The sequence below is a fragment of the Petromyzon marinus genome, chromosome 6, assembly GCF_048934315.1.
Source record: "Petromyzon marinus isolate PM22_M1 ecotype Great Lakes invasive population chromosome 6, UKy_Petmar_22M1.pri1.0, whole genome shotgun sequence".
NCBI classification, from domain to species: domain Eukaryota; kingdom Metazoa; phylum Chordata; class Hyperoartia; order Petromyzontiformes; family Petromyzontidae; genus Petromyzon; species Petromyzon marinus.
The window spans coordinates 11,861,095-11,888,249 of record NC_133672.1 but is presented as its reverse complement, the minus strand read 5'-3'; the positions used below and the strand labels follow the sequence as shown (position 1 = coordinate 11,888,249).

Genomic DNA, 27,155 nt, shown 5'->3' with positions numbered 1-27,155 from the left:
GGAATAGCCATTTTCTGTACTTTTGAGGCATAAGCAATTAGAAAATAACACTACCCAGGAACAAAAATCGTGTTACGTTACATAGTGATTCAACAGCCTACACACACTACGGAGTGGGGGGAGGCCTTCATGCAGCAGTGGATTGAAAAGGGCTGTATATTATACAGTATATTCGTGTACAGTGAAAGGAAGAGGATAAGGTAATACTGTCAATGTGCATTGTCAAGATACCATATTTAAAAACTGCACGTCATGAGTGAATTACACGTGTAATATAATTACATTTTGTGGATTGTGATTGCTCATATTATTGGCCAACATAGTTGCTCTGGCCAATTATAAGTTTAAAACAAAACTGGCTGGCAGTGATTGTGGGGTTAGCCATGTGCTGCTGTGAATTGTGAAAACTTTAGGCCATTTTATTCCTGCAGATGAGCTTGGGAAAGTGTTGGTTTCCACACTGGTAAATGTACACCCATTTTTTTTGCCAATCCACTGTTGGACGAGAGCCTCCTAACATGTTCCATACGGAAGGCCACGTGGTTGTTAATTATACAGTTCGTATTGAGGCACATTTTGACAATTCACTGCTTGATGAGGGCCTCGCTAAGCCTTGTGGGTGGTGAGGAATGTTTGGCTATACTTCACACAGGTTGACAAAGATGGGGAGGGGTGGAGTTAAAGGGGACTGCAGAGCCACAGTCGATTTGCACGCAGTCCTCTTCAGCCATCAATGCTTATTAGACCTTTCTTCGTGTGGTTACCCATCCAAGCACCATCCAGGCTCTAACCTGCTTAGCTTCCACAATCGGCCATATGGCAGGATAGTCACAGGATTGAAGGTATGTACAATTAATGGAAATTCATGCAATATACCGCACACTTAAATGCATAAAGTTTTTTTTATTTGGTTGTAACACGTTGATAACAAACTTGTGTGCATATTACAATGAAATTACTCTTCAGAACTCTTTGGTTATATTGGGTAAAGTCACGTAGGTGAAAATAAAATAACAAAAAAATCACGACGTTTCGGCCACAACACAAGTGGCCTTCATCAGGTGAAGGGACGAGACTGTCTGGAGGACAGCGCTGGAGTGGAAGAAGCCACACTCAGATCACGACCTTTAAGCTGTGTGAGAAGAAAAACACCAAGCGCCTTGACAAAGGAATTAGCATATAATTTAGCATTGAAATGGCTCATTGAAATAGCTAAGTTAAAGTATAAACATCCGCAGAGGTACCCCTCGACAAAGGAATTAGCATAGAATTTAGCATTGAAATAGCTGAGTGATTACCTACGTGACTTTACCCAATAGAACCAGAGTATGGATTCCTAGCAGTCACGAAAGCTTTAAATCTAGAATACTCTTCAGAAGTCCAAACACAATGCTTATAAAACATCCACGTGTTTTTTTTACAATCAAGACAACTTGTAAACACTGGGTTATTCCAACAGCATATAGCCTTCAAAGTTTTTTGGTTAGATCGCGTTATAAATGTGTCGTAACCCTCCACCACCCGACACATTTATAAATAACGCGCTCTAACCCAAAAATCGTTTATGAATATTGGTCGCGAAAGCCTAGGTGTTAAACTGAGCATATAGCCTACCACACGTTGTCATTAACTCAAGAAAACATCAAAAAGGTGAGTTTAACACGTAGACTTTCGCGACCAATATTATTCATAAAGGTTTTTGGGTTAGAGCGCGTTATTTATAAATGTGTTGTAACCACCACCACCCGACACGGCCAATCAGCAAATAAGTGTCACGTTGAAAAAAAGACAAATAGTTCACTACTTTATCCCACCGGTGTGTTGAAGAGTGACTCCACAACATTTACAGTTTGAGTACGACGTTTCGCTGTTAATTACATCCAGCATCGGGCAATTCGCCAGAATTAAAAAGGTGCTTCTGCAATCAAACCAGCATTTGGTACCACATCGCCTGTCATTATCTGTGAGCAAATGGTAGAAACTACAGTTGTCAGGGTTGAGTGTATGTCGGTCAACTATCATGTCCCACAATGTGGTACGCTGTTTTATCAACCCCTGAGATATTAATTGCTGTTGACTAACCAGTCTGAATTAAGATTGCAAAACTGTCCTCAAACCAGTGCAACACAAGTTCAGATAAAACACATTAACATTTAACACAGAAAACATTGAATAATTCTTTAAAGATGTACCATTACGTGCAAGAGGTTTTTCTATTTTAGAAAAATAACACAGAAAAAGGGAGTAAAAACACAACTTTGTGGCACTCTTCAAAGCAATTCGGTTTCCATCCAGCTGGAAACTGAAAGTACTCTTACATTCTAAGCCACGTGAGACTCCCAACTTTTTTTTTTACATCGGTGAAACAAATTTAAGTGATATAACCAAATACTATAATTGGCATATCAACTCACCTACTCATACAATGTCGACTTATTTCAATATGACAACACAATCCAATGACACCAGGCACGCAACGATTCACCTGTTTATGACTTTATCAATTGTCTCCGGTCAGGGGTCATGTTTTTGTTCCATTAGCCTCAAGATTTCAAAATAATTTGCGTACATTGTCATTTCCCCCCCCCCCCCAATTCTGTTCCAATTGTGTTCTTTCCATGACATGAAGCGTCCATTTGGATCTTTGGATTATGCATCACTCTCCGAGTTAAAGAGCAGCCCAACGAAGCATATATTGTGGAGCTACTTGTGAAATTCCATCAAGTGACTTTTATCCACACGATAGGAAGCACATTTTATCACGCATCAGTATTACTTAAAATGTTACATGCAAATCTGATAAATTTTGAAATTCTCAAAGGCTGAAATTGAGTCAAATTAAGTGGGAAAAAAGCTAATTTAACGTGAAAGTTTTGTCCAGTTATTGGTGACTGGGCTTTGATCATAACTCCCTGAACTTCAGGACCTGGGTTAATTAGGGGAGGTGAAACCCAAATTCAGTCATCTTGTAAATAACGCTTCCTTGCCTTGATGATGCATGTAGTCGTAAAAATATTAACCAATGAATGTTACATGCCTTGAAAGCAAGTATTGATTGAACATCTGCTGTTGATTAATCACAGCCACATTACTTCAAATACTGTTGCTTTCATTTGGCAAAGTCACGTGTGGTCATTCACCCTCCACATATATGTATTTTAGCTTGCCTTGCTTTTCTCTTCCCCACTGCCCTCGGGTATAGCGGGGTCATTTTCCCAATCATCGGACAATACAACAGATGCTGTGGCATTAGGGGTCTCTCCATCAACCTTTTGTGCCCACCACGGAGCACTACGCTGCTTGGCAGGTTCCCTGCGGAAGGATGAGGAGCTTGTGTTCCAATCCTGAGAACCACGATTATTGGACTCCATAGATTCCCAAGGCCGTTTACGATCAGAATTAACATTTCTACCCGACCAATTTCCCCGACCACGCCATGCACTACGCCCGCCGCCACCACCATCATCAAAGCTGCTCCCACCTCGATAACCACCCCTGCTCCATTTTTGCTGCTCATTCCACCCACCGCATGCCCCTCTGCCTCCCGCGCTGCCAGAATACGAGTCTGGGCCTTGCACATTCTGCCTCTTCCAGTCACCGTCATCTCTCCTTCTAAAGACTCTGGTCTCTCCCATGCCACGCGACTCCCCGCCGTAAAAATATGAGTCGCCTTGTGGCGTGAAACGACTGGCTCCATCCGTGCTGGGGCGGCTGCTTTCCTGGCTGCAAGTTTCCTGGCTGCAAGTTTCCTGTGGGCACTTTCCAGTGTGTGCATGACAACCACGCTCCTGCGGGGCGCCAGCAGGCGCGGGCTGAGTGCAACCCCACTGCATCTGCCCCGCAGGCGCGTGCAGGTGCGACGGGTGATTTTTGCAGCACTGTGCCGGCTGACAATTTCTGCAGATGCAGGGAAGCGCATACGGCTTGGGCTGAGGGTAAGGGTATAGGTATGGGTTGTGTTCGTACGGCCATCCAATCGCCCCGTATGGAAAAGCAGCCCAGGGAGGCACGGACGATGCAGCGATGGCAGCGGCAGCAGCAGCAGCGGTGGCGGGTGCCACCTGTGTGGTGCTGCTGGGCATCAAATTCGCTTTTACGAGGCTGTTCAATTGCTCGATGCTCAACATGGTGATGGCCTGCTCCGTCTGTTGCTGCGGCTGTGTGAGCAGCTGGCTGATGGCCAACAACGCCTGGCATAGCGTGTTGTCCATCCGCCTCTGGCTTGCCGTCGAGATGCTGGTTTCTGGAAGATGTATGTCCGCATGGTGTGCGTCGGGAGGGTTGCTCATCGTTGTACAACTGCCCGTGTTCTCTGAGACCTGCAACAAAGATTGGCCATGTGAATATTTTTTTGCAAAAATTATATCAGTTTATGCCAGCATCTATAATAGACATGTATTAAGCTATGATAAAATTGGTAGAATATTAAAACCTTGGATTGCGAGCATAATTTGTTCCGGAAATGTGTTTGTAATCCAAAGTACTCGTATATCAAAGCACTCGTATATCAGTTGTGATCACGTGACGCTCGGCAAAGCGTATACGTACTATACTCTTTTGTTCTATTGGGTAAAGTCACGTAGGTGAAAATAAAATAACAAAAAATCACGACGTTTCGGCCACAACACAAGTGGCCTTCATCAGGTGAAGGGACGAGACTGTCTGGAGGACAGCGCTGGAGTGTAAGAAGCCACGCTTAGATCACGACCTTCAAGCTGTGAGAAGAAAAAGACCACGCGCCTTGACAAAGGAGTTAGCATATAATTTAGCATTGAAATGGCTCATTGAAATAGCTAAGTAAAAGTATACACATCCGCAGAGGTACCCCTTGACAAAGGAATTAGCATCGAATTTAGCATTGAAATAGCTGAGTGATTAGCTTGTAACTGGTCACAGAAATAGCTATGTTAAAGTTACTCGCAGACCAAGTTACTCGCAATCCAAGGTTTTACTGTATTCCTTTTTAATTATGAAACCCTAAGTTGCAAGCACAGGATCAAAAAACATCACTGCTGCCATTAATAACACTGGAAAATAAAATATATAAAGCTAGCTGCTTTGGACAATGGCCCTTTTGAACGGACAGAATTCTGTCTTCGACATTAAGTATAAACAAATGTCCATGTACAGCTCAAATCTGAATCGCTGATCTGTTAGGGTCATTTCAAACAGATCATTTAATTTTCACACACGACACTGGGTGCACTGGGAAACGGTCTGATCTAGTTTGAGCAATAACAATACCAAGTTTTGTGAGCATTTTTTCTCGAAACCCCATCCCCTTCTGAGTTGGCAGGCTAAACGACCAAATCAGACGCTCCAACATTCATGCTGGGTTTGAACCGTTTGTTCTGCAGTCAAGTTGCCGGGCACAACACCCGTTTGTTCAAGTAGCACACGTGATTCATATTCTTGGTTCTTTCGGTAAAGTCACGTTGAAGGGAAACAATAAAATAAATATATGTTTAATAATGAAATATATTTAATTATTTTATTGTTTCCCTTCAACGTGACTTCACCGAGAGAAACCAAGAATATGAATCGCTGCAGTCACGCAAGCTTTAAATAAAACTTCTTTAGCCACTGCCAACATTGCTGGCAAGGACGGGTAGGGCAGCACATGAACCACGTCCCCCTGTGATCTTGAGTGGAAGCTGCGGCATTCATTACCCGACCCCAGGTTTCGGACGAGACGATGTTTGTCCATTTTACACATGAGTGCTTCAATCGGTAAAAGCTGTAAACCTGGAATAGGCGCGTTCGGTGGGGCAATGCGGAAAGGCGTGACGTGTCTCAATGTTGCCCCAACACGCGTTGGGCGAGTTCTGTATTGTGGTCTTGTTCCCTCCTCCATGAAATGTAAAACACTCACGCACATAACAGCAGAATGCTGCTCTGTCGCCACTCTGGTTGTCAAACGATAACCGGTAAACAGGTCATCCTTTTCAGGATTACTGCTTCCGAACTCAGCAATTGGTCATCGTTGGCAATGGAATTTGAATGAAAGTACCGATTGGCCAAAACGGAAGTTCCAAACCGCGCAGTTGACTTAATTCAACTGCGTGGTTCGTACTTTTTTTAACCCCCTACGGTCAGTTAAAAAGGGTAGCGGTGCAAAGCCAGCAATCAATCATTTTGCTCGCTCATGCGAGTTGCTGGCAGCTTAAGAGTGAGCTTCTAGCGGGGTATTTGGTCTACTCCTCCACGCCGAACAGAGACGCCTTTTCAAGAGGCGGGCAGTGGCATTCCCCCCGTCCATACTCCAGGAGGACACAAGAGGCGGATTTTAAAAAAATAACTTGGCCCAATTATTGTTTGTAATCGCGGGCCTGGCGCGCTAGCGCATCACGGCAGCCTTATTTAAACTTCTCATTTAACAAGGTGAACACGTTCCACGTTTGCCTGCTCTAGCCGTTTCTATAAAGTTATGGGTGGCAAGACTACCGGTAATAGTGTTTGACCAGGGTTTTCCATTTGGTTGTCGGCAAATCGCCAACCATTTGTTTTACTTTTTTTCATTTAGTTACCAGCATGGGGGGGGGAAACACTTTTTTTTAACCAACCAGAGTCTCTCCATACAAATGGTGCTGCAGTCCATACTCAATTTGGCTATGCCAAGCATTATTATCCATTAATTTGAAGTCGAGGTTCTGTCACGTATAGATGTATTGAACAAATTTTTAAAAAACACAATCGCGCTGAACATTGTTTCAAGATTCGCAGCAGCGTTCTATAAAACGAGATAAGCGGACAGAATTTAAGGTGGCGCATTGTGGACGAAGGAACTGGAACTTGTAACAAAGCCTTAACCACGGCTGGTGTCACAACCTTGCATATAGCTCTCTCTCTCAGTACCAATTCAAACGCACAACTCTTTCTCTATCCACTGCTAGATGAGGACCTCTTCCCACCACCGTGCGAGGTGGAGATGATACGAGTTGGTACCATAATTTATTAACCACGCTTGAGAACATGAAAGACGTGGGCAGTGTGGAACAAGAAAATCAAGAAGTAACCCCACAACCCTTAAGACTGGTTTAACACGTGGTCACTCCCCCACCCAGGCCTGCCGAGCTTGGCAGGTCTAACGCACGCGATACGGTCATAGGGTACATTCACCACCAATTGTGAATTAATAATCCACATTCCTTCACCCCAGAATTTAACATATTCCAAAAGGAACTTAATTTGGGTTTTGTGTGTGTGTGTACCAATGTTTAGTCATCGTCAGCCACTATCGATTAATCCACTGCTGGATGAAAGCAGTTCGCTAGCATCTCACGATCCCGCCGTCTAACAATGCGTCCGATTCTTCAAGCGAGCTCTTATTTCATCGCTCCATCTCTACGGCGGTACATACTCTGGTGCGCGTTCCCTCGCAAGTTACAATACTGTATTTAATACATGGCTATTTACCAAAAAAAAAGTTACATTACAAGTGAACGCTCTACCGATAACGAAAGCACAGTAATCTGCAGTCCCTTAAAAAAAAGAGACTTGCAACATTAATTCAGACACGATTTATAACTGGGCGGGGGTTGTGGTAGTGGTCTACCACCGACACGTCTTAGGAAGGCAAGACTTTCATCCAGCAGTGGAATGACCACGGCCCTGTACGACTGAACTCACGGGGCCACGTGCTAAGATGGCGCACGCGCGTATGGGGGAGAAAAAAAACAGCCACTGTTAAAACTTGCACGCAATTTCCTGACGCCTTCACTATTAACTAATACACAAAAACCACACACGACCACGACGAGAACATGTCTATATCACGACGATAATTTTACACGTCTCCCGCCCCCCCGGATTGGCGCGTGTTAATATTGTTTTATCGTTAATTGGCGCTGCACGTTGTTACCTCTGGAAATGGCCACGATTCGAATGCCACGTGGCGGTCGCAGGCGTCACGTGACCACCGCTCTCAGCACCCCCCCCCCCAGCTAATGAAGGGGGTCCACCAATCACACGCTTGTTCGTTTTATCCGCATGTGATACAGGGTAAGGTCCAGATGTCTTGTTACCCCCCACCCACCACCTCCCCCCATTTAATTATCTAAGTACTGTTCTCTTTGGTTCTATTCGGTAAAGTCACGTAGGTAAACAATAAAACAACAAGAAGTCACGACGTTTCGGCCACAACACAAGTGGCCTTCATCAGGTGAAGGGACCAAACTGTCCAGAGGACAGCGTTGGAGTGTCCTCTGGACAGTTTAGCGAATTGCTTGATGATGCTGGATGTATTTACCAGCGAAACGTCGTACTCAAACTGTAAATGTGGATTAACTCTTCAACACACCGGTGGGCTGAAGTAGTGAATTATTTGTCTTTTGTCAACGTGACACCTTTTTTTGCTGATTGGCCGTGTCGGGTGGTGGAGGGTTACGACACATTTATAAATAAACGCGATCTAACCCAAAAACCTTTATTATGAATAATATTGGTCGCGAAAGCCTACGTGTTAAACAAACGACTCTTAGTCTGCGCTCCTCCATCGGTGGAGGAATAGCAAAACTCCACGAACTTTCTCTCTCCTGCAAACCCTCTCGTCGTGGCTAGCAGACCTCGACATCGACATTTAGCTCATGAACATATTGCTGCCATGCGCAAGAGGACAATAGTCTGGCCTTAACGGTGAGAAACATGTAGTGTGACGTTTCGGGCAATTGACCTTCACAGCACGTACAAAATGTTTGTGCTAGGAGTATCACCAAATGTTTTTTTTTTCTCACAGTGGGACACAATTTTTGGCAGAGGTGCACTCGCACACATAAGAAACTCAACACACACGACAAAAAACACACTGCCCTTGAATGGGAAAAATATATATCAGACGACGTTTCGGGGAATTCCTCTTATTCATAGCGCACAGAGAGGCCATAGAGAGTGGACACGAGTTTGAGTCTGCACTATACACCATGGGGCATGATAATAATTACGGTAACTGTGCTTCGTGGCCATAAACGTGGGCAATCCACTGCTGCATGGTGATCTCAAGTCGCTGCCATCTTACGATCCTGCGATGCAATAATGATTCCACCCAGCAGCTGCCATTGATCTCATTTCATCGCTCAATCTCCAAGGACAGACGTTCTCTGGAACGCGTTCCATTTCATGGAATCCACTCCGTCATTATAGTTGATATAACGCCTCTTCTAGGCATGGCGTTTTAACGATGTGATGACTTACACCAAACAAAATGAAAGGCACGTACATTATCACACACAAAGAACGCTGTGCCGTGGTGTAATGGTTCGCACAATGGATTTGCGACCCATAAATGTAACCGATTCGACTTCCACCCCCAGCAGTGTAAATGGTAAAAGTGCGAGATTCCTCTCACTTCTTCTTTGGCGTCTGGCAAGCGTGGAAGAAGAGTAGGGTCAATGCCCTCTAGAGGGCCTTCTCGACATCACAGTTCCCATCGAACAGTGGCACTGAATTACTTCAAGTGACTCTCAGCATAAGTCAGTTGCTTCCATGTCAATATTTCATCGCTACTACCACAGGGCTCTCTGGAGGTCCCTCTAGTGGAGATCCTTCCGTCAAGCAGCGGGGTGAGCGAGAAATTGCGAGGGCTGCACCTTTAACCGATCACGCAAACGCTCTCCCGTCCTTGGCGTGTGTTGTCTGTTCTGTTGAGAACTTAATTTAATTTTTACGTTCACTGCGCCATCTGCAGCCACACATTTGCAATTTCACTTATTGGCGATGCTGATTTTGTTGCGTAGACAGCGGTGCAAAAACGACGAAACACTCAAAGTATTCGGCATCAACACTCTTGGCTTTTATAGGGAAAATATCTTATAATAAGGGAAGGTGAAGGGTTCGCCTATTAAAGTCGCCAATTTTTTTGTAAGACCATTTATTGACGAAAACATAAATGGGAGTTTTATACGCACACATGAAATGCTACAACCATCAAAGGAACATGAAAGGTTGCTTTATTTGAACATGAAAGGAAACTGAAATGTTACAAAGTCTCAGAAGCTTTTTTATCGTAGGTGAGTTATGGAAGGCTTTCTAGTTAATACCAGCGAACTACCGTGTTTTTTTTGTATCTGGACAAAATATTAAACAAAAACTTTCTTAATTGGACAATATTAATGTGCATTGGTGACTGCCATTTTAAATGGCAACGTTGTGGAATTTGTGATTTTCAAGCGCATTCAGATTGATAATGCGGTTAGTACCTATTTTGAAAATAAAATATGAAATGCTGTTAATTTCCTTTGGTGTCTATAGATAGAGTTGTAGCAGCAATTGGCCGTGACGATACGCTCAAGATGAAGCTCTTTGAATGTCCGGATTGTATATGTTCAATGTGAAAGCCAATTACATGACTGCATTACTGTAGCATTTAGTTCCACCGATGACAATTACTTAATGGACTTCAGGTGGGAGTGGGTGGAGATTGTATTTGGATCTGTTTTCTCTCTGGCCACCCCCTGATAATGTGTGTTTTTAATTGAAATGCAATCACCAGTGGGAATTGGGTGCCCATCACCTGCTGATGGGCGGGTTTATTGATCAGTGTGTAGAGGAGTCCACCTTTACTTTACGTCGTGAAGAGTTCACGAGAATTGTACCGTGGTGTCGCAGACGCAGTGGGAGAGATCGTGAGGAGGTAGGAGAGGGTTGTGAGGAGGTGGGAGAGGTTTGTAAGTCGAGAGAGGAGGTTAGGAGAGATGTTGAAGCTCCTGCTACTGCTGCTTGGCCTGCCGAGACTGGCCCTGAGCTTCTGCACTGAAGTCCCCACAGCCCAGCCCCCAGTGAGTAACTTTAACACACAATTTGTGCTTTCGGCTCAACTACCACAACGTGCTGCATTGATATCAATTCTCACTGTGGACATTAATATAATACACGTCCGTTAGTGGTTTAAAAAAAAGATTTTAAATACACTTTGTTTAGGATCTGTAATCAAAGGTGAGACGTGGTGTTAATTGTTTTATTGTCCTGCAGTTTGATTATGCGGCCAGCGAAATCCGACTTCGCCAGGCTCTTCAGAGGAACGGTCAGTTGGCCAAGTTTGCTTGCTTTATCCTTCAATGTCATGTGTTGTGCACAACGTTGGGCCGGGATGGTGGCTCTCTTGTTGACGAACGAAGATCATCTTTTGGAATTCGGCGGTGGTTTTCATTGAAGCTCCCTTAGCAATACCCGTCCGCTCGGAGCACGTAACCCTCGGGAGATGGAGCGATCGAATCCGAATGTGTGCAGCAGGTGCTATGCGGATCGTTATATCTGCAAACTTGTGTGCGATGACGACTGCTCGGAAGGCCTTCATCTAGCAGTGGATTGGATCGTGGACGACGATTAATTTAAAACTTCCACCACCACATCGCTTCCATCGTGAAAAGGCCGTTTGTTTCTGTAATACGGGGTAGTGAATTGGTTTGGTGAGCTGAAATAAAAGGTTAGATTGTTTGGTGTGTCGAATTGTGCTCAAGTCTGACTCGTGTTCAATTCAAGGTAGAGTAGTACAGTACTGTGTCATCAGCGTTGGGTCTTCTGTTCATGTAGGGACGTCGTTTTACAAGTTTGAAAACTTACCACCGTGTCTAGTATGGCCATAAATGCAGTGCAGTGTATATCGGACGTAATATAATACGTTTTAAAACGAGTGCACTTGCATATAGGAGGCAGACTTTGAACAACGTCTCGCTTGTGAGAACCCGTTGTGAATGCTACATTTTAAGGACCGTTCAAAAAAATGTGTGGTTGGTTGGTGGCCCCCTTTGAGTTTAGACATTGGCACATGGCCAGGTGTTTCCCCTTCTCTTTCCCGTAGCGGAAATGTGGGAAGAAAATAATATATTCACACTCGTGCACACATCGCTGAACACAAAGAGGATCTGCAGTGCTTATTTTAATATATAATAGGCTCGTGTCAAAAGCTATGACGGTGGCTCGGAGCTCACGCTGGTCAGGGAAATTGTGAATTTGAACAAAGCACCATGGAGTCGTATCGTGACTTTGCCAATACTTATTTTTCTCACGACTTGACCGTCAATATCAATATAAATTCCCGTGACAAACATTCCCTTGGTTGAAAAAAGCACGAGATTATCGATTGTGCATGACTAACTTTTGTAAGCGATGGCTGGACCAAAGATGCTGATATGAGTCCCCCCACCCACCCCCCTTCCTTCCACCTTGCAGGGCTGGATCCTCTGGCGATGCCACAGACTCCTTGCCAGCGCAAGGTCGACGGTTTTGAGGGAGTGCTAGAGCCCTTCTGCCTGCTCTACGCCAGGAGCAGCGAGGCCAGTGCCGGACTGTGGTCAGAGTGCACTCTCACCGTGCCGACCGACTACTGCCTGCTCGTCCACGTGTGCCTGGGCTGCCCGAGCGACGGCAGCTGCACGGCCGAGCACAACTCCTTCGTGGTGCTCACCCCGATGGCCGGCACGGATGAATCCGGCGAGGCTGGCGACAGGCTCGGGAGGACGGCTGGCCCTGGTGGGCGGTGGGGAGAGCTGGGCGGACGTGTGGCCTTGGAGCTGTGTGCCCACCGCTGCTCCAGTGCGCTCTTCGCGATGCCCACCAACCGCCTCCACGTGGCATTCGTCCCCGAATCGATTCCCCCGGTGCACAGCTTCCACGCGCTGCACAGCTACGCGAAGGTGCGCTACCTCGCCGTGCCTAGCGCCAGGGCTGATGCCGCCGCCGGTGACCACTACATCCAGGAGTGGCTGGAGGCTGGCTGCGATAATGGAGCCAGCGGCAAGTTTCCGCCGATGCCTCCTCACGGCATTCCAGTGGATGGAAACCAGGCTGTGATCGGCGAGCGGTCGGCTATGGGGCCTGCTCCGTCGCTGGCAGAGCGCATCGTGCACCTGGGCGGAGGATACCCCGTGTTCCGCCTGGTGGCGGATGATGACGAGGACGGGCGGCACCTCCTGGGCGAGCTCGTGCACTCGTACCTGCAGCACTGGCTGCCCTCACCCCTGCGCCTGCGGCTGCGCACGCGGTCCCTGCGTCTGAGCTACTCGAGGCAGAAGGGACACCGACCTCATCCTCCTCCTGACGGTCGCGCAGTCAGGGAGGCTACGTCGCAGCCTCGCCGGCATTGCGGTAATTAGTTTGTCATCCCAGAGCAGATTTTTTCCTTGTCGGTACGATCTGCGGTGGCAGAACTTGAGAAGTTCCAATTTCGATTTAAAGCTTTCGTGACTGCAAGGATTCATCTTCTTTGGTTCTTTTGGTAAAGTCACGTAGAATGAGAATAAAATAATCAATTGATAAGATAAAATAACACAATAAAATTCTCACGACGTTTCGGCCACAACACAAGCGGCCTTCATCAGGTGAAGGGACGAGACTGTCCTCCAGGCCACAACACAAGTGGCCTTAATCAGGTGAAGGGACGAGACTGTCCTCCAGACAGTCTCGTCCTTTCACCTGATGAAGGCCGCTTGTTTTGTGGCCGAAACGTCGTGAGAATTTTATTGTGTTATTTTATCAATTTATTATTTTATTCTCATTCTACGTGACTTTACCGAAAGAACCAAAGAAGAAGTTCCAATTTATCTGTGGTCAATAACATTGAATTGTGAGAACCATTTGAAATGAGTGGGTTATCATATTTTTTTCTTACTCGAGATGGTGGTGAGATGTTAACTACCTCGCCTGGTATACAGGATATCGTGGCTTCGATCCCGACCTTGACACCTGTATATTTGGAGTTTGCATGTTTTCCCTGGGGTCACGTAGGATTTTTCTGCTGTAAATTTACAATAGGATGAGCCACTTCGTTGAGCTATCTATGATGTTGTGGCCAGGTCGCTTCTGAAAAGATCTATATAGCTCGGTGAGTATTACCTGGTAAAATAAATAAATAAAATTTTGTTTGCCATATTTTGCTTCTTCAAGTGGTACCAATTTCTGCAATGGCCCAGGTAGTAAATGCTGAGAAAGTGTCTCGCCCTGTCCGTGCTGGAGTTTGAAACCGATATATCTTTTAAGCTGTGAATTACTCGCCAGCTTTGAGTGACTGTGTGTAAGTTTAATTTGTGTAACCTATGCCAATCCATATCAATATACAATTACATTCATAACCTTTTATTTTATAACCAGGTAAAATCACATAAAGGGCTGTATTGCATTCATTGGAGATCTTAAAATATGATCATAGGCCTCGCCTATATTACAATTAATTTGATGGTATAAAGTTTGTCACATGTTCGGGGTGATTGGTAACCGACAAGTTATCCACTGTTTTGCAGCACCCCAGTATGCGGTTCCTCGGATGGCTTATCCCCTCGAGAGCTGTCAGTTTGAGTTGCAAGGCAAGTCCGGGCGTTTCTATTCGCCCAACTTCCCAGACAGCTACCCAGAGCTGGTGTGGTGCAGCTGGAACCTCCAGGTCAGGGAGACTCAGAGCATCGTGCTGAAAATCTGCGGCTTCACTGGAGGAGACGAGTGTTGCCTGCACAGCGACCGGCTGATCTTTGAGGAGTCTCCTCGACGAAACATCATGGCCATGGTGCTGTCATGCTGGGGCCACGACACGTACTACTACACCCCCAAGGGCTCTGGGCTAAGCGTACTGCTCGTGAGTGGCGACCGCCAGGCGCTCAAGTCTGCTGCTCCACGTCGCTTCTGGGGAGAGTACTTTGTTTTAGACGAGTGGGACACACTGGACTTGAGCAGGCTGAACTGCGGGGAGTCTGGTGATAACTCAACATTGATAAACGTAATTCAACAACCTGCTTCCGATGCAGACAGTGACAGGATGGTGTTACTAATTTCTGAAATGGAAGACTTTGTTAATCAGACTCCCCTTGACATTAATTCCCTAACAAATGAATGGGATTTGGAAGTTAATGAAGACCGTGGCACTGAAGAAGGCATCCAACAAGACATTCCATATCATGGTGTTCGTTATTCTCCATTCGAGCTGGCAAATGAGACGCGTTACAAAACGGCTTTGGAAATTGAGTTTGAGCAACGTTTAGTTCCGCTGGGCTCCAAAGTTGATGACGTCACCTCTGCTATTTTACTTGAGAAAAATGTTCCGTATATATCCGATGTAGAAGTACCCAAGCACATTACTGCATTGCCAGTTTTCAAAAATCAAACTCGTTTGTCTATGTCTGTGACTGTCAGAGATCCGAGTGTAAAATTCCACCAAACACATAATCATGTTGAATTCCCGTCACCTAAATCATCGGGTGTTAATTTGAGGGCTGCAGAAGCTGTTAATGAAACACCAGTGGCAGCTGCAAATGCTCACACACCAGGCTTTTTAAAACCAATGCTCGAAAACAAATTACTGAGGCCTCCCAATGTTATTCAACAAACCCCATCATTTTTAACAAAAAACACACTTGCGTCAGTCTTACAAATACATTTAATTTCACCCACTTCAGTAACAATGGTTACAAATTCTGAAAAATCAGAGAGACGTGTACATAATTTTCCAAATGCGTTTTCTGACAAGGGCCTTGAGGATGATGTAACTTCCAATACCAATGGTTATTTGGGACCTGCGTTTGAGATAGAGCCTTCGTTTGTCCAATCTAAAGTGATGTCCCAACATTTTCTGCAGTTGAACAAAGTTTCAACACCGGCTCTGTCAGGCAGTAGTACCCAGATTCTCCCAACAGATTACCACGGGGTGAGCGTGGACGGATATCCACCTTCTCGCACAGCTATTCGGAGTGAGTCTAGAGGAACTGCACAGGTGTTTGACAATCTTTCACAGTCATCGACACGCACTTCATTACTTGGGAAAATGAGTGAACTGGTCAAGGGGACAAAACGACGCGTGGCTTCGGGCAAACAAATGACAAGGGCTTCTGCAGTGGCATCTTTGATAAAATCTCAGCCGTTACTTGCGTTTCCTGTCGAGGCTTCTCTACGTGAACTCTCGCACAACGCTATTAAAAAGAAATCCATTTTTAGCACGCATGTCACACGTATACATAAAGGTAGGTATTTGCAGGCATCACGTACAAGGTGGTACAGTTTTCCCCTCGCAGGAACGTTTAACGTATCAACAAAACCTTCCGTGACTGCGCAGGCTCGCATAGTTGCCACCACGCAATCTCGAATCCATTCCACTACAGTGACCACATCTGCCACAGCAGAGAGAACAATTTCGGATGCATCGGTTGCTTCAAACCGCTTGAGCATCCTACCCGAGGCTGCCTCTCGCTCCCCACTGATGTACAGCGCCCAATTGTTCCCTGCCGACAAATCTGATGTTTCGTCACCAAAGCCGGTCATTAGAGACTTTATGCCAACAGAAAGCGTGGGAATTTCTTCAAGCACTGTTACTGCAAACGGGACGAGTTCATCCGATGGTGAGTTTTTGAGTTTATTTACAGCAGTGTTCTTAACTAATTTTCATAGGAGCAGCCACTTTCGCCGGAAAGACATCCGTATGAGGGCCACCACGCATATTAAACCGTTGGGTTTCACAGCACGATGGGATGTTTTCACATTTGTGTGATGAAGAACACCGATGTATAGGATGCATTCAACATACTGTATGTGCAGGTCAAAGTGACCAGTTTAGGAAGTCAATCTTGATGGGCTTGCTGTTCTTAACTATCATAATTTTATCATGAATTCCCCGTTTTCACCCCTACTGGATGAAAGCCTTCCAATATATTTGGTTATGGGGGGGGTAGTTATAAATAGTTGTTGAATCATTTTCTGTGGGTACTAAATGTATAATAATATGGATTGCTATTCTTTCGTGCCATTGTCTCATGTTGAATAACATCAAGAAAACACGTTCCTGCAAATTCCACCTGGTTTTGCATGATTGGGGGGGCTACTTATGTCACATCAGAATTGTCTCACCTTCAAACTAGTTTCTTCTCTTCGTGAGAAACATTGTATGAAGTGATTTTTATGTTTTTGTTGCTGTTAAAAGACTTGAATTCATATGTAAATATACTGAGTGGTGGTGTCTTTTTGTATGCAATTATTTGCTTTAGGGCCATTTCCCACTGCAAAAAATGAGGACAAACCCCAGTCACTGGACATCGGCACAGGGCCTTTCAGACCGCGAGGTGAGTTGAGACAAAGCTTGGGTTAGCCACCTTATACATGCCAATCAGTATAGAGGGCGTGTATAAAATATATATTATTCTGGGGGTTGGGGGGGGGGAAAATTGGGGGGGGTAAAATCTATTTTTTTTAATGAAATGTTTTAACTTGTAATTATCTGTACAGAATTCGTGTCCAAAAACAAGAGTGCCAAGGTTACCACTACCAAAGCATGTGATAGTGTGACGCGCCCAAGGCCAAGGAGTTGCAGCCTCTGCTTGTGACCTTTTGAACTTGCTCATCGGTCTGGCTTCAAGAGATTTTCCCATATAGATTGTTTGAATGTAAGCCAGTCAATCGATTTGAGAGAGGACTGCATTTTATTAGCCCTCCTCACCCACTGCCTATGCCGACCAGCATGTAACTGTGTGGCTTGTTTCACATTTGTATCCTTGCCTTAAATTATGAGTCTCACTGACACAGTAAGATCCCAGAGGGAGCGATGGGCACCTTGTCAACTTGGTGAAATTGGATCATGATGGTTGCACAGGAGCGTGTGGTGCTCCATGGTGTGGTGAATGGCTGTGTGGATGTAGTGTAGCGGTTAGCATGCTGCGCTATCAACCCAGCAACCAGAGTTCGATTCCTGCTTACAGCCAACACCAGGTGTTGATTATCTGTGCCGGTCCTGGACCTCTCCTAGGTTGACTCGGCCTTAAATCAGTACCTAGTGTGGTATGTAAACATTGCCACTGGGGAGACAATGGCGGCTGGGTGTGGTGCTGGCCACCCACCCCCTCTCGTGTGCCGTGCCGGCCTTCATAGATGTTTGCTAACAGCAATTTCCTCAACAGTTTGCTAAGGCTATACGGGGGATCTTTGTCTTTGTACTTCAGAGTACACCTGGTTTGAGATGTCCGTGGATTCCATGCTTCAAAAGAAGGCAAGGGAAGGGCTTGTTTTTGGCCGCATTGTGAGGCTCCTCTCTTCACACCTCTCCCAGCTGGTGAGGATATTGTAGCTGCTGAACCCTATGAAGATCTCTTGTCTCTTTACTTCGCATGGATGTCCTGCAGTGTCGAATCACTTTTTAAATTGGCTACAGCAAACCCTTGCCCATTGCGGGGGTTACGTTCTTGAAAGTAGCTTCAATTGGCAGATCCGCGATCCGCAAAGACAAAAGCAAATAGGAAAAACTAGGATTTGGTTCAACCCGAATACTGAACATGAAGTATTTTGAATGCAAAATATTATTATTTTCTAGTTTTAAATGTAAACCTGTATGGCAAATGTATAGAATGAAAACGATTAATGCAGATATCGTTGCGGCTGAACACAGCTGCCTCACCGAAGGCTGGGAGCCACGTGACCTAGGACCCACGATTGGATGCTTAGGAGACGGCACCGCGTTGTCTTTTCTATGGTGGCAGCACCAACGTGAGCAGTACAGTTGCGATGCATGCAGGAATCTCGTGGTAAATGGGGTGGTTGAGCCACGGGTGCAAAACGGCGAACTCTTCCTCGGTAAAATTTGGCGCTAAATCTACGAGGGGAAAGGTTCTCTGTACTGCGGAATTTACTTTGCCAACACGAAATGACCAAAACTAACGCGTATCGCCCAAGTCATAGACTGCTGCTCTTAATTTGGTCGATGTTGGACCGTGCGTTTTGTTAAATTATCTTGTGCTCCCCCCATTGCAGATGGAGAAAAACGCGAGCAATTATTATGCAAGTAATTTCCTGAGTGTTCTGCCAAGACAAGCAGGCTGGTAATGGTTTCTATACAGCTTTTTCACTCCACTGCTAGATGAAGACTTTCCTATGCTGTGTCGATCATAGCGGGTGGATGGGTGGTTGAATATTTACCCACACTGGCGCATGCTGGTTTATAAAGACTACCCAGAACTGTTCTAGATTTGAAGCCAGAACTGCTTCAGATATCATTAGCCACTGATATATTTCCCATGGCCCGGAAAACAATTCGGGTTGCTGGGTTTATAGCACTAACGACTCTACTTCTGCTCCACCCTGGTCTAGCAAGGGTTAAATGTGATGCCCACTATTATCCCTTATCTACATTTTGTTGACATGTTCTGATGAAATAGCTTTTGTGTAGTTGAGCCATCTCGCCTAGCTCTCCAGCTGTGAAGATGCGATTGTCGTCGCTGTGAATTTCCCGCGTGCAGGGTGGCGCAGGGCCTGCAGGTGCAAGCAAAGCTCCACGCCTTTTTCCGGCACCTGCCCCGCGCCAGCGCACGCCAGCTGCAGCGCTCGTTGCGCAATCTGCCCGGCCAGCACGTGGAGTCCGTGGACGGGGCCCTGAGGCTCCAGCTCCTCTCCATCGATGTGACCGGTACTGCCCACCGCTCACATGCCACACAAGCTACAGTGGCCATGCACTGCCAAGCAAAAACATGCACGCAATATTGTGCAAGAGTAAATATTTTTGCTGTTAGATTTTGTGCAAGATGCAGGCAAATTATTGAATGAACCCATTTATTTGGGTTTTTTTAAAATCTGGATTGATAAATGGTTTTATTTATTGCGAAAGGTCTGCATGAAGAGCACTTTATAACTCGGCCGTGATGTATTGAGGGTTGACTACTGTGGACGTAGAGTGAGGCTATTTACTGCATGAGATTGTTGCACCCACAGTACCATGAGAGATGGTGATGGCTTGAACAGCCCTACATCCAATAATGATTTGAGTGGCTGATGCTTATTCGCATTGGATTGACACTTTATTAAATCTTCTCCCCTTTCAGATTATTAAAAGCGGTTGGTTTTGCCTTTTTTGTACAGTTCCCAGAGTTCCCATGTGCAAGCTTGAGCGTGGGTGTGAGCACGCTCGCTAATGCATCGGCGCTCCTCGTCTTCGGGAGCGCACGGATGAACCCTTGTTGGCTCGGTGTGCTCGCGTGAGCAAGCTTGTATCCAACTTGTCCGTCATCAATTTCAGATGTGGACGAGTGTGACGTGGGAGAGGACATGTGTGACGCAAACGCATTCTGCCACAACATGGTGGGCTCCTACGTCTGCTTCTGTAATGAAAACTACATCAACCTCGATCCCGTGTGGAAAGGAACCCAGTGCCAAAGCGTTCTCGCTCAAGGCAAGTTCCCTTATGCTGGTGCACAAACAACTGTTATACTTGCACATCATAGGACCCATTTCAGTGTTTAAATATAAATAACCTATTCCTAACAATAATGTATCCATTATCAGAACTGATGTTCATTCGATTTGTGTATGCAGAATTTAAGTTTTCTAGGACACTAAGTTGAGTCTATACGTTTAACTAGATAACATTTCAACCATACAATTGAGAACCTAAAGTCATCCTTGGGTTCTAAATATGCTTTAAATGTCATTCTCAACACTTAAATATGGTTTCCATCATCGGTGAACCAAGCACTTTGCCTCCCGTGGAGTGAGACTGCAAAGCCAACATTGTTAGCAAAGCCCACTTCCATTTCCTTCTAGATGAATCTCACTGGGTTGTCATTTCAAAAGGCACCATTTAAAAACAAATACAAACCACGTGTTGTTACCGACGCGTCTGTAATTAAAGTCAAGGCCACGGGTGCTGCCACCACGACGGCCCCTGCCCCCCACAGAGGCACCAGAGGTGGCGGCTCTGGTTTCCCCGCTGGCCGTGGCGCTGGGCTCTGCTGCCTGCATCCTCGTGCTGCTGGTGCTCGTGGGGGTGGCCGCGAGTAGCGTCGCCGTGAGGGGGAGGAGGCGCCGTCGTCGCTTGCGCCTGGAGGCAAACGGCTTCAGCTGCACAAGCACGCCCGCCATCTACTTCCACCGGCGCTGGGAAGACTGGGATCCACCTCCTGCACCGACCCTGTCAAACGCAACACTCGTCTCTCAGCCCCTAGTGGGTCCTCCCATGGTGAGCGTTTCCAGCATCGGCGTTTCGGACAATCTCGCGACACTCAACGGTGGTACGAGCACGGGAGGGCAGTGGCGTGCATCCGCATCGGCCGACGTTTAAGATTGTGCAGAGCCGTCCACTTCGCCAACTCCCGAGTCTTAAATCTCCCGACGCGTTAAGATCAAATGAGCTAACGTTGTGTGCCTGTTTTGAGTGTTGCTTTTTTTGTTTTGAATGTAATACGATTCTTATAGGATGCAGTAATGGGATGCAAATGTTTAATTATACTGCATTAATGTAACCGTGGCCCTTGAGCTTTAATTGCAACAGCTGATTTGAGGTAACATTTCAGGAATTTTGTTTAGCTTGCAAAGTTATGCTTGCTAAATGTGCATGCGATGGCTCGCACAGCCAATGAACACCTTGTTTTAAACCATGAAATTAACAAAATCGTAACCGTAAAGAAAATGCAAGTATTTACAAATGTCGTCATGGTAACCACATCGTGACTTAATGTACTCCATGCCATATTTAAAATTGTCACATGGTTTGTTTTAAATTCAAGGTTCATGATTCTCCCCTCCCCCCCCCCCATATGCTTCCCAGTTAAGGAGTTGGTACATGTGGGTATTTGTTTTCCGTTGGCCAGGGTAGTGTGCTTAGTGATGCACATTAACCTGCATTTGTTACACTATGCATTAAATTGAAAAGTACATGGGTTCGTTTTACTTTTTTCTATCATGATAAATGCGAGCACTTTATACAAAAATATGATAAAGTACATTATTTCTACAGAAATGAAATCTGCAAAATGGTAACATTTTAACACCATTTACACATGCAAGTACAAAGTTTACATTTGAATTCCATCTCAGGTCATGGTTCGTAATTGGCAATAATATCACAAAGTGCTACGTGTATTGTTTCCCATAGTGCATTGTTTTTTGGTTTGCTTCAGCCTGAATTTCCACATGGCTCATCACAAGTTAAATCCATTTGCTATTTAATAGCTGTACACACTGCATCTTAAAGTAGCTCCAAGAAACTGCAGACCAATTGGTGACTGGATTAACTTCATTTACATAAACGTTATTTTTTTCAACCTGGAGATGCATCCTGTACCAAAAACAGTAGGGATGGGGTATTCACTCAAGGTACAATTGCTCATGTCAGTGGTAGTGGAAAGAATTATGGACAATTGGTTAAGTTTTCATGGAATCTCTGCAAATGGATATCCAGTGACTGCTTCAATAACCTTGGTAACTTCCACCAGCATTCAACAAAGGTGCTTAATTAGGGCTGTATAGGCTCACACGTGTATTTTAACAGGAGTGAATGTGTAGCAGTCCATACTGTTTAAAAAGTAGAATTGCGATGGTACATGGAAATAAATGCTGGAAAATAAAGTTTATAATTGTACAATATTAATGTCTAAAGATCATTTGAGGTGGTCATCTCCATGTACATGCACCATTAGGGTCCAAAACAAGAAATGCTAAGGATATTTCCCACCCTAGAAACATGAATTGAATTTGAAATGAAGACAAGCATATGGTATAAATGTAAAGTTTTATTATTGTTCACAAACCTTAAGGAAATGAAACTCAAATCACTAACTGAACAGCTGTGGGGTATAAATCAAAAATCCCAAAGCCAAACTTTTAATGAACTTTTATGCAGCTTTTAACGGTATTTCCACTTTGGTAAGATGCCTGCCCTACCGAATGTGAACCATCTACAGTATAAAGCTTACAGAATGTGAAACAATGCTGTTTTTAATTAAGGTTGGAAAAAACTTCCACATTGCAAGCTAAACTTAGCTTACATGAAGAATCTCACTTGATAGCATCATTGTTCTGGCTCCTCTTCACTCTCTGCCTGCTGGGAATTTTTCTCAGCATTTGACATGTTTACATCATTGTCAACATCACTATTCTCACTGTCATCCTCGTCATCAGTACTAGCAGTGTACTCGGAGTTCACATGATTTGTGTTTACAAACAGGTCATCATCTCCACTGTCATCTTCATCAGAAACCTCTTCATCATTCGCTGCACAGGTAGTTTCTTCGCTGTCCAGTTTTGGCTCGCTACACAGGGAAGCACAAAAGATAACTTCTTGTCATGTCATGCCATGCCAAAAAAAAAATCGGTTTACTATAACATGGAAATAGGCAAGCATGCCAATGCAGAACAGATCAAGTGAAATTAATGGATAGAGGTTTTAAGGAACAAAACTTAAACTAAACAAAAGTACTTACAGAAATGTCCTGCTGGAAGCTTCTACGCTTGTATCCTCATTGAACTTGACAGGCCTACAGAAGAGAGAAACAAACCCAATTACTGAAATTCAAATGACAAGTGGGAGTCCTATATGTAACAGCAACCAACATGGCACATTCACATGTTCTTACCAAACGCCCTCCTTCTTGAGGTATCTGATGTGGTCTCTGTTCAAGATGGACACAATTTCTGCCTTGACTTTGTCTCCTTCTTCAATGGGCTCTACCATCACAAAATCTCCTGTAGACACATTAGAAAATGCGACAATCATGTAAATCAACAGCAGCAGATTGCATATAAAATCAAACTTGTTCATGAGCAGGATATAACTATTAGAGGCATTCAATCATTAAATCGATTCACAGCCTAATTTTTGTTTAGTCCTTTATTCAGTTTAACCGACTTAGTGGCTCTGCGGTGGAGTTAACGTCTGTCTTGCAAGCGGAAGGTTGTGAGTTCAAATTCAGATTGAAGTCCTGTTTATTTCGATGGATACTCACCCCCCTTCCCTAGCAATGAAATATCCACCACTGGCACAGCGATGGTGAACACCACCTCCGCACATTTTGAGCAGGAAATCGATTTCACTTTTCCATCGTAAACAATATTAACTCAAGCTTATTCAACGTATTTTACGTGTAGCTGCATTGAAGTTGCACAATATCGCACCTCTTTTAATCCAGATGTTCTTGCGGTACTTGGTGGGCATTGTGACGAGGAAGTGTTCTCCGACAGCTGTCTCAACCTCGTGCAGATTATTGCCAGGTGTGCCCAACACCTGAGGCACACAAATCAACAGCTCGCTAAACTCTGTATTCAAACAAAAGCTAGTCAAATATCACAGTACCGAGTGAAACATTAAATTATCACCTTCACGGGTTTATGCATAATACAAACAAAAAAACCGTCAATTTAAGCATTTCAATACTGTATCTAGAACACAACTGAACATTTGTAAAGTCTTGGAATCTAAAAAGGGTTACGCCTGATTTAGTTTTGGGATTAGAATCTGCCTGTGAATACCAAGTGATGTCGGCTTGGTCTTCCAGCCAGCCGCGTGTGGAGCAATGCATTGTTGCATCTGTATGGCACGCTGAGTGTTACTCTCTTTTATGCATGGGTGTCCTCCCACAAAGTTAAATATTCAATGCAAGACCTTCCTGAACAATGTCTTTTACTCGGCTTTTCATGCCAATGGGGAATTTAAAAACATGTTACAGCCATACATTTCGAAAATCTCGAACGATCCAGTAAACTAAGCTTTTCCCATGGCACCCAGATCACTACTGCAAAATAATACCACTGCATCATCGTCTCTCTCGAGTTTAAACCTTAAGCTTGGCAAACAAATTACAGGGAATTGTCTGGACGGGTCCGTTTAGTTTGTTTGTCCCTTCGCGCTACGATTGACACGGCTACTACGCACGGTGTGCGAACTAAGTTCGAAACGCATACCTTGACGATCTGCTGCTGCCGCGTGGGCGCTGCGAATTCCTCCAGCACCTCTTTCACCACGTGCTTGCGTTTTGTCGCCTTCGACATCCTGAGGCGGCGTTGGCACGGGACACTGGCGATTTCTCCTTTTGCGGACTGCTCACTTTGGAACGTATTTTCCCAAACGGCCAACAACTACGGGAGGCGACGATATTGACACACGCCCAGATTATTACTGAGCAGACGCTTATGAGTGTACACGCAGTACTTTACGTACTAATCCACCTGTGACGGTGCACGATTGTGAATTGGCGCTTTGCATGCGAGGATTGACGGATCACGCAGATAGCAAAATTATCAAACGCCACTCTCCAGATGGAAATACAACAGGTGGGTTTGGCGGACCCAATCTATTCGGACATTTGACTGTTTTTACACCTTTCCAGATACTCTGGTTTTCTCCAAAATAAACATGGCAGTACTTTACAAGATCCAACCGCAGCTCCTGCAAGTCTCGAAACCCAATTAATATTTGCCGCAGCGAAGGCGCGGGTTTTGATCGCAATCGCTCCAAGAAAGGCGAAATATTTGATTCCCCTGCTCATGGGGCTGCATCGTTAAAATGCCCAACAATCATCAAAGTCCAATCCGCTTTATAATTAGGTAAAACGCCACTCATTATAGCTGTTTGCTTCTGAAAGAGAGCTAAATAGCTCGGTGGCCCTTACTTGCTAAGGTTAAGAAGATACTATTTGGTTCTTACTCTTTGGTTCTATTCGGTAAAGTCACGTAGGTATAAAATAACAAAAATCACGTTTCGGCCACAACACAAGTGGCCTTCATCAGGTGAAGGGACCGTGCTGTCCACTCCAACGCTGTCCTCATGACAGCACGGTCCCTTCACCTGATGAAGGCCACTTGTGTTGTGGCCGAAACGTCGTGTTTTTTGTTATTTTATTTTTTACCTACGTGACTTTACCGAATAGAACCAAAGAGTATGGATCCTTGCAGTCACGAAAGCTTCAAATCTAGAAAAGTACTATTTGGTTCTTCGGTAAGGTCACGCCCCGAAACGTCGCGATTTATTTTATACCCACGTGACTTTACCGAAAGAACCAAAGAGTATATGGATGGATTCCTGCAGCCACGAAAGCTTCAAAGCAACGTTAAGAAAGATAGTCGAGTAGTTTTAAACACGGGAATCCGATTCCCACGGGAGTTCTCCACTCTCCACGACGCCGTCGGCTCGCCCCGAGTGGCCCCGGGTCTCGCTGCTCCGGGCTCCGCCGTTCCGTTTCAGCTGTGGCCCTTACTTGGTAACGTTACGATAGTTGATGAAACTTGATTGGGAGCTTTCGTGACTGCAGGGATTCACTCCTATGGTTCTTTCGGTAAAGTCACGTAGAAAGAAACAAATTCAATGATAGGATACGTTTCGTTTCGATCGCAACACAAGCAATCATCATCAGGTGTGAAAACCACACCTGATGATGATTGCTTGTGTTGCAGTTGAAACGTCGTGAGAATTGTATTGTTTTGTATTTTTATTATTTTATTGTTTCCCTTCCATGTGACTTTACCGAAAGAACCAACAATATGAAAACAAGTAAAACTTAGAAATATAATGCAATACAACACAGAGAGTCGGCTAACATAACAGTCAACACCCCACCTGGTTTATTACGTTCTTACAAAGATCGCTACATTTGAGAGAGACAAAACAGACACGGAGACACATAAGCAGAGAGATAACACAGACACACAGAGAGATACACAGAGACACACACACAGATACACAGAGACACACACACATAGGCACACAGATACACAGGCAGAGAAACAACGGGAATCGATTGAATCGTTAACAGCGGAGAATCGATTTCTCGGGAGTCCCCCCACACACCCCACTTCTCCACGTTGCCGTCAGCCCGCGCACTCGCCGCTTCCCCTGCCCCGGGGCTTCGCCGCCGTCCCGAGTCGCTACGTACGCGGCTCTCGCCCTTGGGGTTCACGCCGTGAGCGTCGCTGCGGGGTGGAGACGGAGCGGGGTGGAGCGGGAGCCCGGAGTGGAAGCCGCGGGCCCCGCGCGCACAGCGGCCATCGTTTTCCTACTGTCTGCCGGAGACCAGCAACGCGCGCGCCGATTGGCCCGAGCGGCGAGAGGCTCGGACCAATGGGAAGGCGAGCCGTTCACCGAGGCGCCCCGCAATGCGAATCGCTACGGGGGCTTGGAGGCCCCGGAACATGAGTAACCCCCCCACCACACCCCACGTGACATTCCCGACACGTGTAAGGGGTTTAGAAGTTGACGCCGAGGGGGGAGGAGGCGCCTCGCCCCCCCCCATGTGTCGTGACGTCACCTGCTCATGATTATTAATGAGGGGGGAGGGTGCGCCATGTGGATTGACGTCACCTGTTCATGAATATTAATGAGGGGGGTGGGTGTTGTATACGGCCCATTTTTCCACCTTTAAAATGAACGAGAAATTCGCTTACACATACATACGTTTTCTTCTCTGAATAATCAATAAATAAAACGACACGCAAGCCAG

General features: G+C 45.4%; 3 protein-coding genes across 5 annotated transcripts; 1 reads left to right on the top strand and 2 right to left on the bottom strand.

Annotated features, from left to right (window-relative positions):
• Positions 1-883: 883 nt before the first annotated feature.
• LOC116939498 (uncharacterized) lies at positions 884-7,958 on the bottom strand. The gene is made up of 2 exons (XM_032947938.2): positions 7,862-7,958; positions 884-4,319 (listed from the first exon to the last, which is right to left on the bottom strand). The coding sequence occupies exon 2, from the start codon at positions 4,287-4,289 to the stop codon at positions 3,159-3,161; it is 1,131 nt and encodes a 376-aa protein (XP_032803829.2). The 5' UTR covers positions 4,290-4,319; positions 7,862-7,958; the 3' UTR covers positions 884-3,158.
• A 2,482-nt stretch (positions 7,959-10,440) lies between these two features.
• Positions 10,441-21,605, top strand: LOC116939499 (uncharacterized). Its single transcript, XM_032947940.2, has 10 exons — positions 10,441-10,772; positions 10,966-11,017; positions 12,166-13,080; positions 14,232-16,313; positions 16,956-17,030; positions 17,904-18,013; positions 18,709-18,776; positions 19,194-19,360; positions 19,967-20,119; positions 20,625-21,605. Exons 1-10 carry the CDS (start codon positions 10,689-10,691, stop codon positions 21,005-21,007), a joined length of 4,089 nt encoding a protein of 1,362 aa, XP_032803831.2. The 5' UTR covers positions 10,441-10,688; the 3' UTR covers positions 21,008-21,605.
• An 832-nt stretch (positions 21,606-22,437) lies between these two features.
• EIF1AD (eukaryotic translation initiation factor 1A domain containing) lies at positions 22,438-26,747 on the bottom strand. 3 transcript variants are annotated; one of them, XM_032947941.2, is made up of 6 exons: positions 26,592-26,747; positions 24,625-24,798; positions 23,839-23,947; positions 23,301-23,409; positions 23,148-23,201; positions 22,438-22,976 (listed from the first exon to the last, which is right to left on the bottom strand). In XM_032947941.2, exons 2-6 carry the CDS (start codon positions 24,709-24,711, stop codon positions 22,736-22,738), a joined length of 600 nt encoding a protein of 199 aa, XP_032803832.1. In that variant the 5' UTR covers positions 24,712-24,798; positions 26,592-26,747; the 3' UTR covers positions 22,438-22,735. The 3 variants fall into 3 exon arrangements, with proteins under 3 accessions (XP_032803832.1, XP_032803833.1, XP_032803834.2); XM_032947942.2 differs by having other exon boundaries at positions 26,507-26,742; XM_032947943.2 differs by lacking the exon at positions 26,592-26,747 and adding an exon at positions 26,276-26,391.
• Positions 26,748-27,155: the final 408 nt, after the last annotated feature.

Bases quoted from the DNA above. Each gene is read 5' to 3' on its own strand.
- LOC116939498 (XM_032947938.2), bottom strand. From the start codon at position 4,289: ATGAGCAACCCTCCCGACGCACACCATGCGGACATACATCTTCCAGAA.
- LOC116939499 (XM_032947940.2), top strand. From the start codon at position 10,689: ATGTTGAAGCTCCTGCTACTGCTGCTTGGCCTGCCGAGACTGGCCCTG. The intron at 13,081-14,231 runs GTAATTAGTTTG...ACTGTTTTGCAG, and splicing joins GCAGCCTCGCCGGCATTGCG to CACCCCAGTATGCGGTTCCT. The intron at 18,777-19,193 runs GTAATGGTTTCT...TCCCGCGTGCAG, and splicing joins CTGCCAAGACAAGCAGGCTG to GGTGGCGCAGGGCCTGCAGG.
- EIF1AD (XM_032947943.2), bottom strand. From the start codon at position 26,341: ATGTGTCTCCGTGTCTGTTTTGTCTCTCTCAAATGTAGCGATCTTTGT. The intron at 24,799-26,275 runs GTGGGGTGTTGA...CGCCTCCCGTAG, and splicing joins GTAAGAACGTAATAAACCAG to TTGTTGGCCGTTTGGGAAAA. The intron at 23,202-23,300 runs GTAAGAACATGT...TCTCTTCTGTAG, and splicing joins CTCAAGAAGGAGGGCGTTTG to GCCTGTCAAGTTCAATGAGG.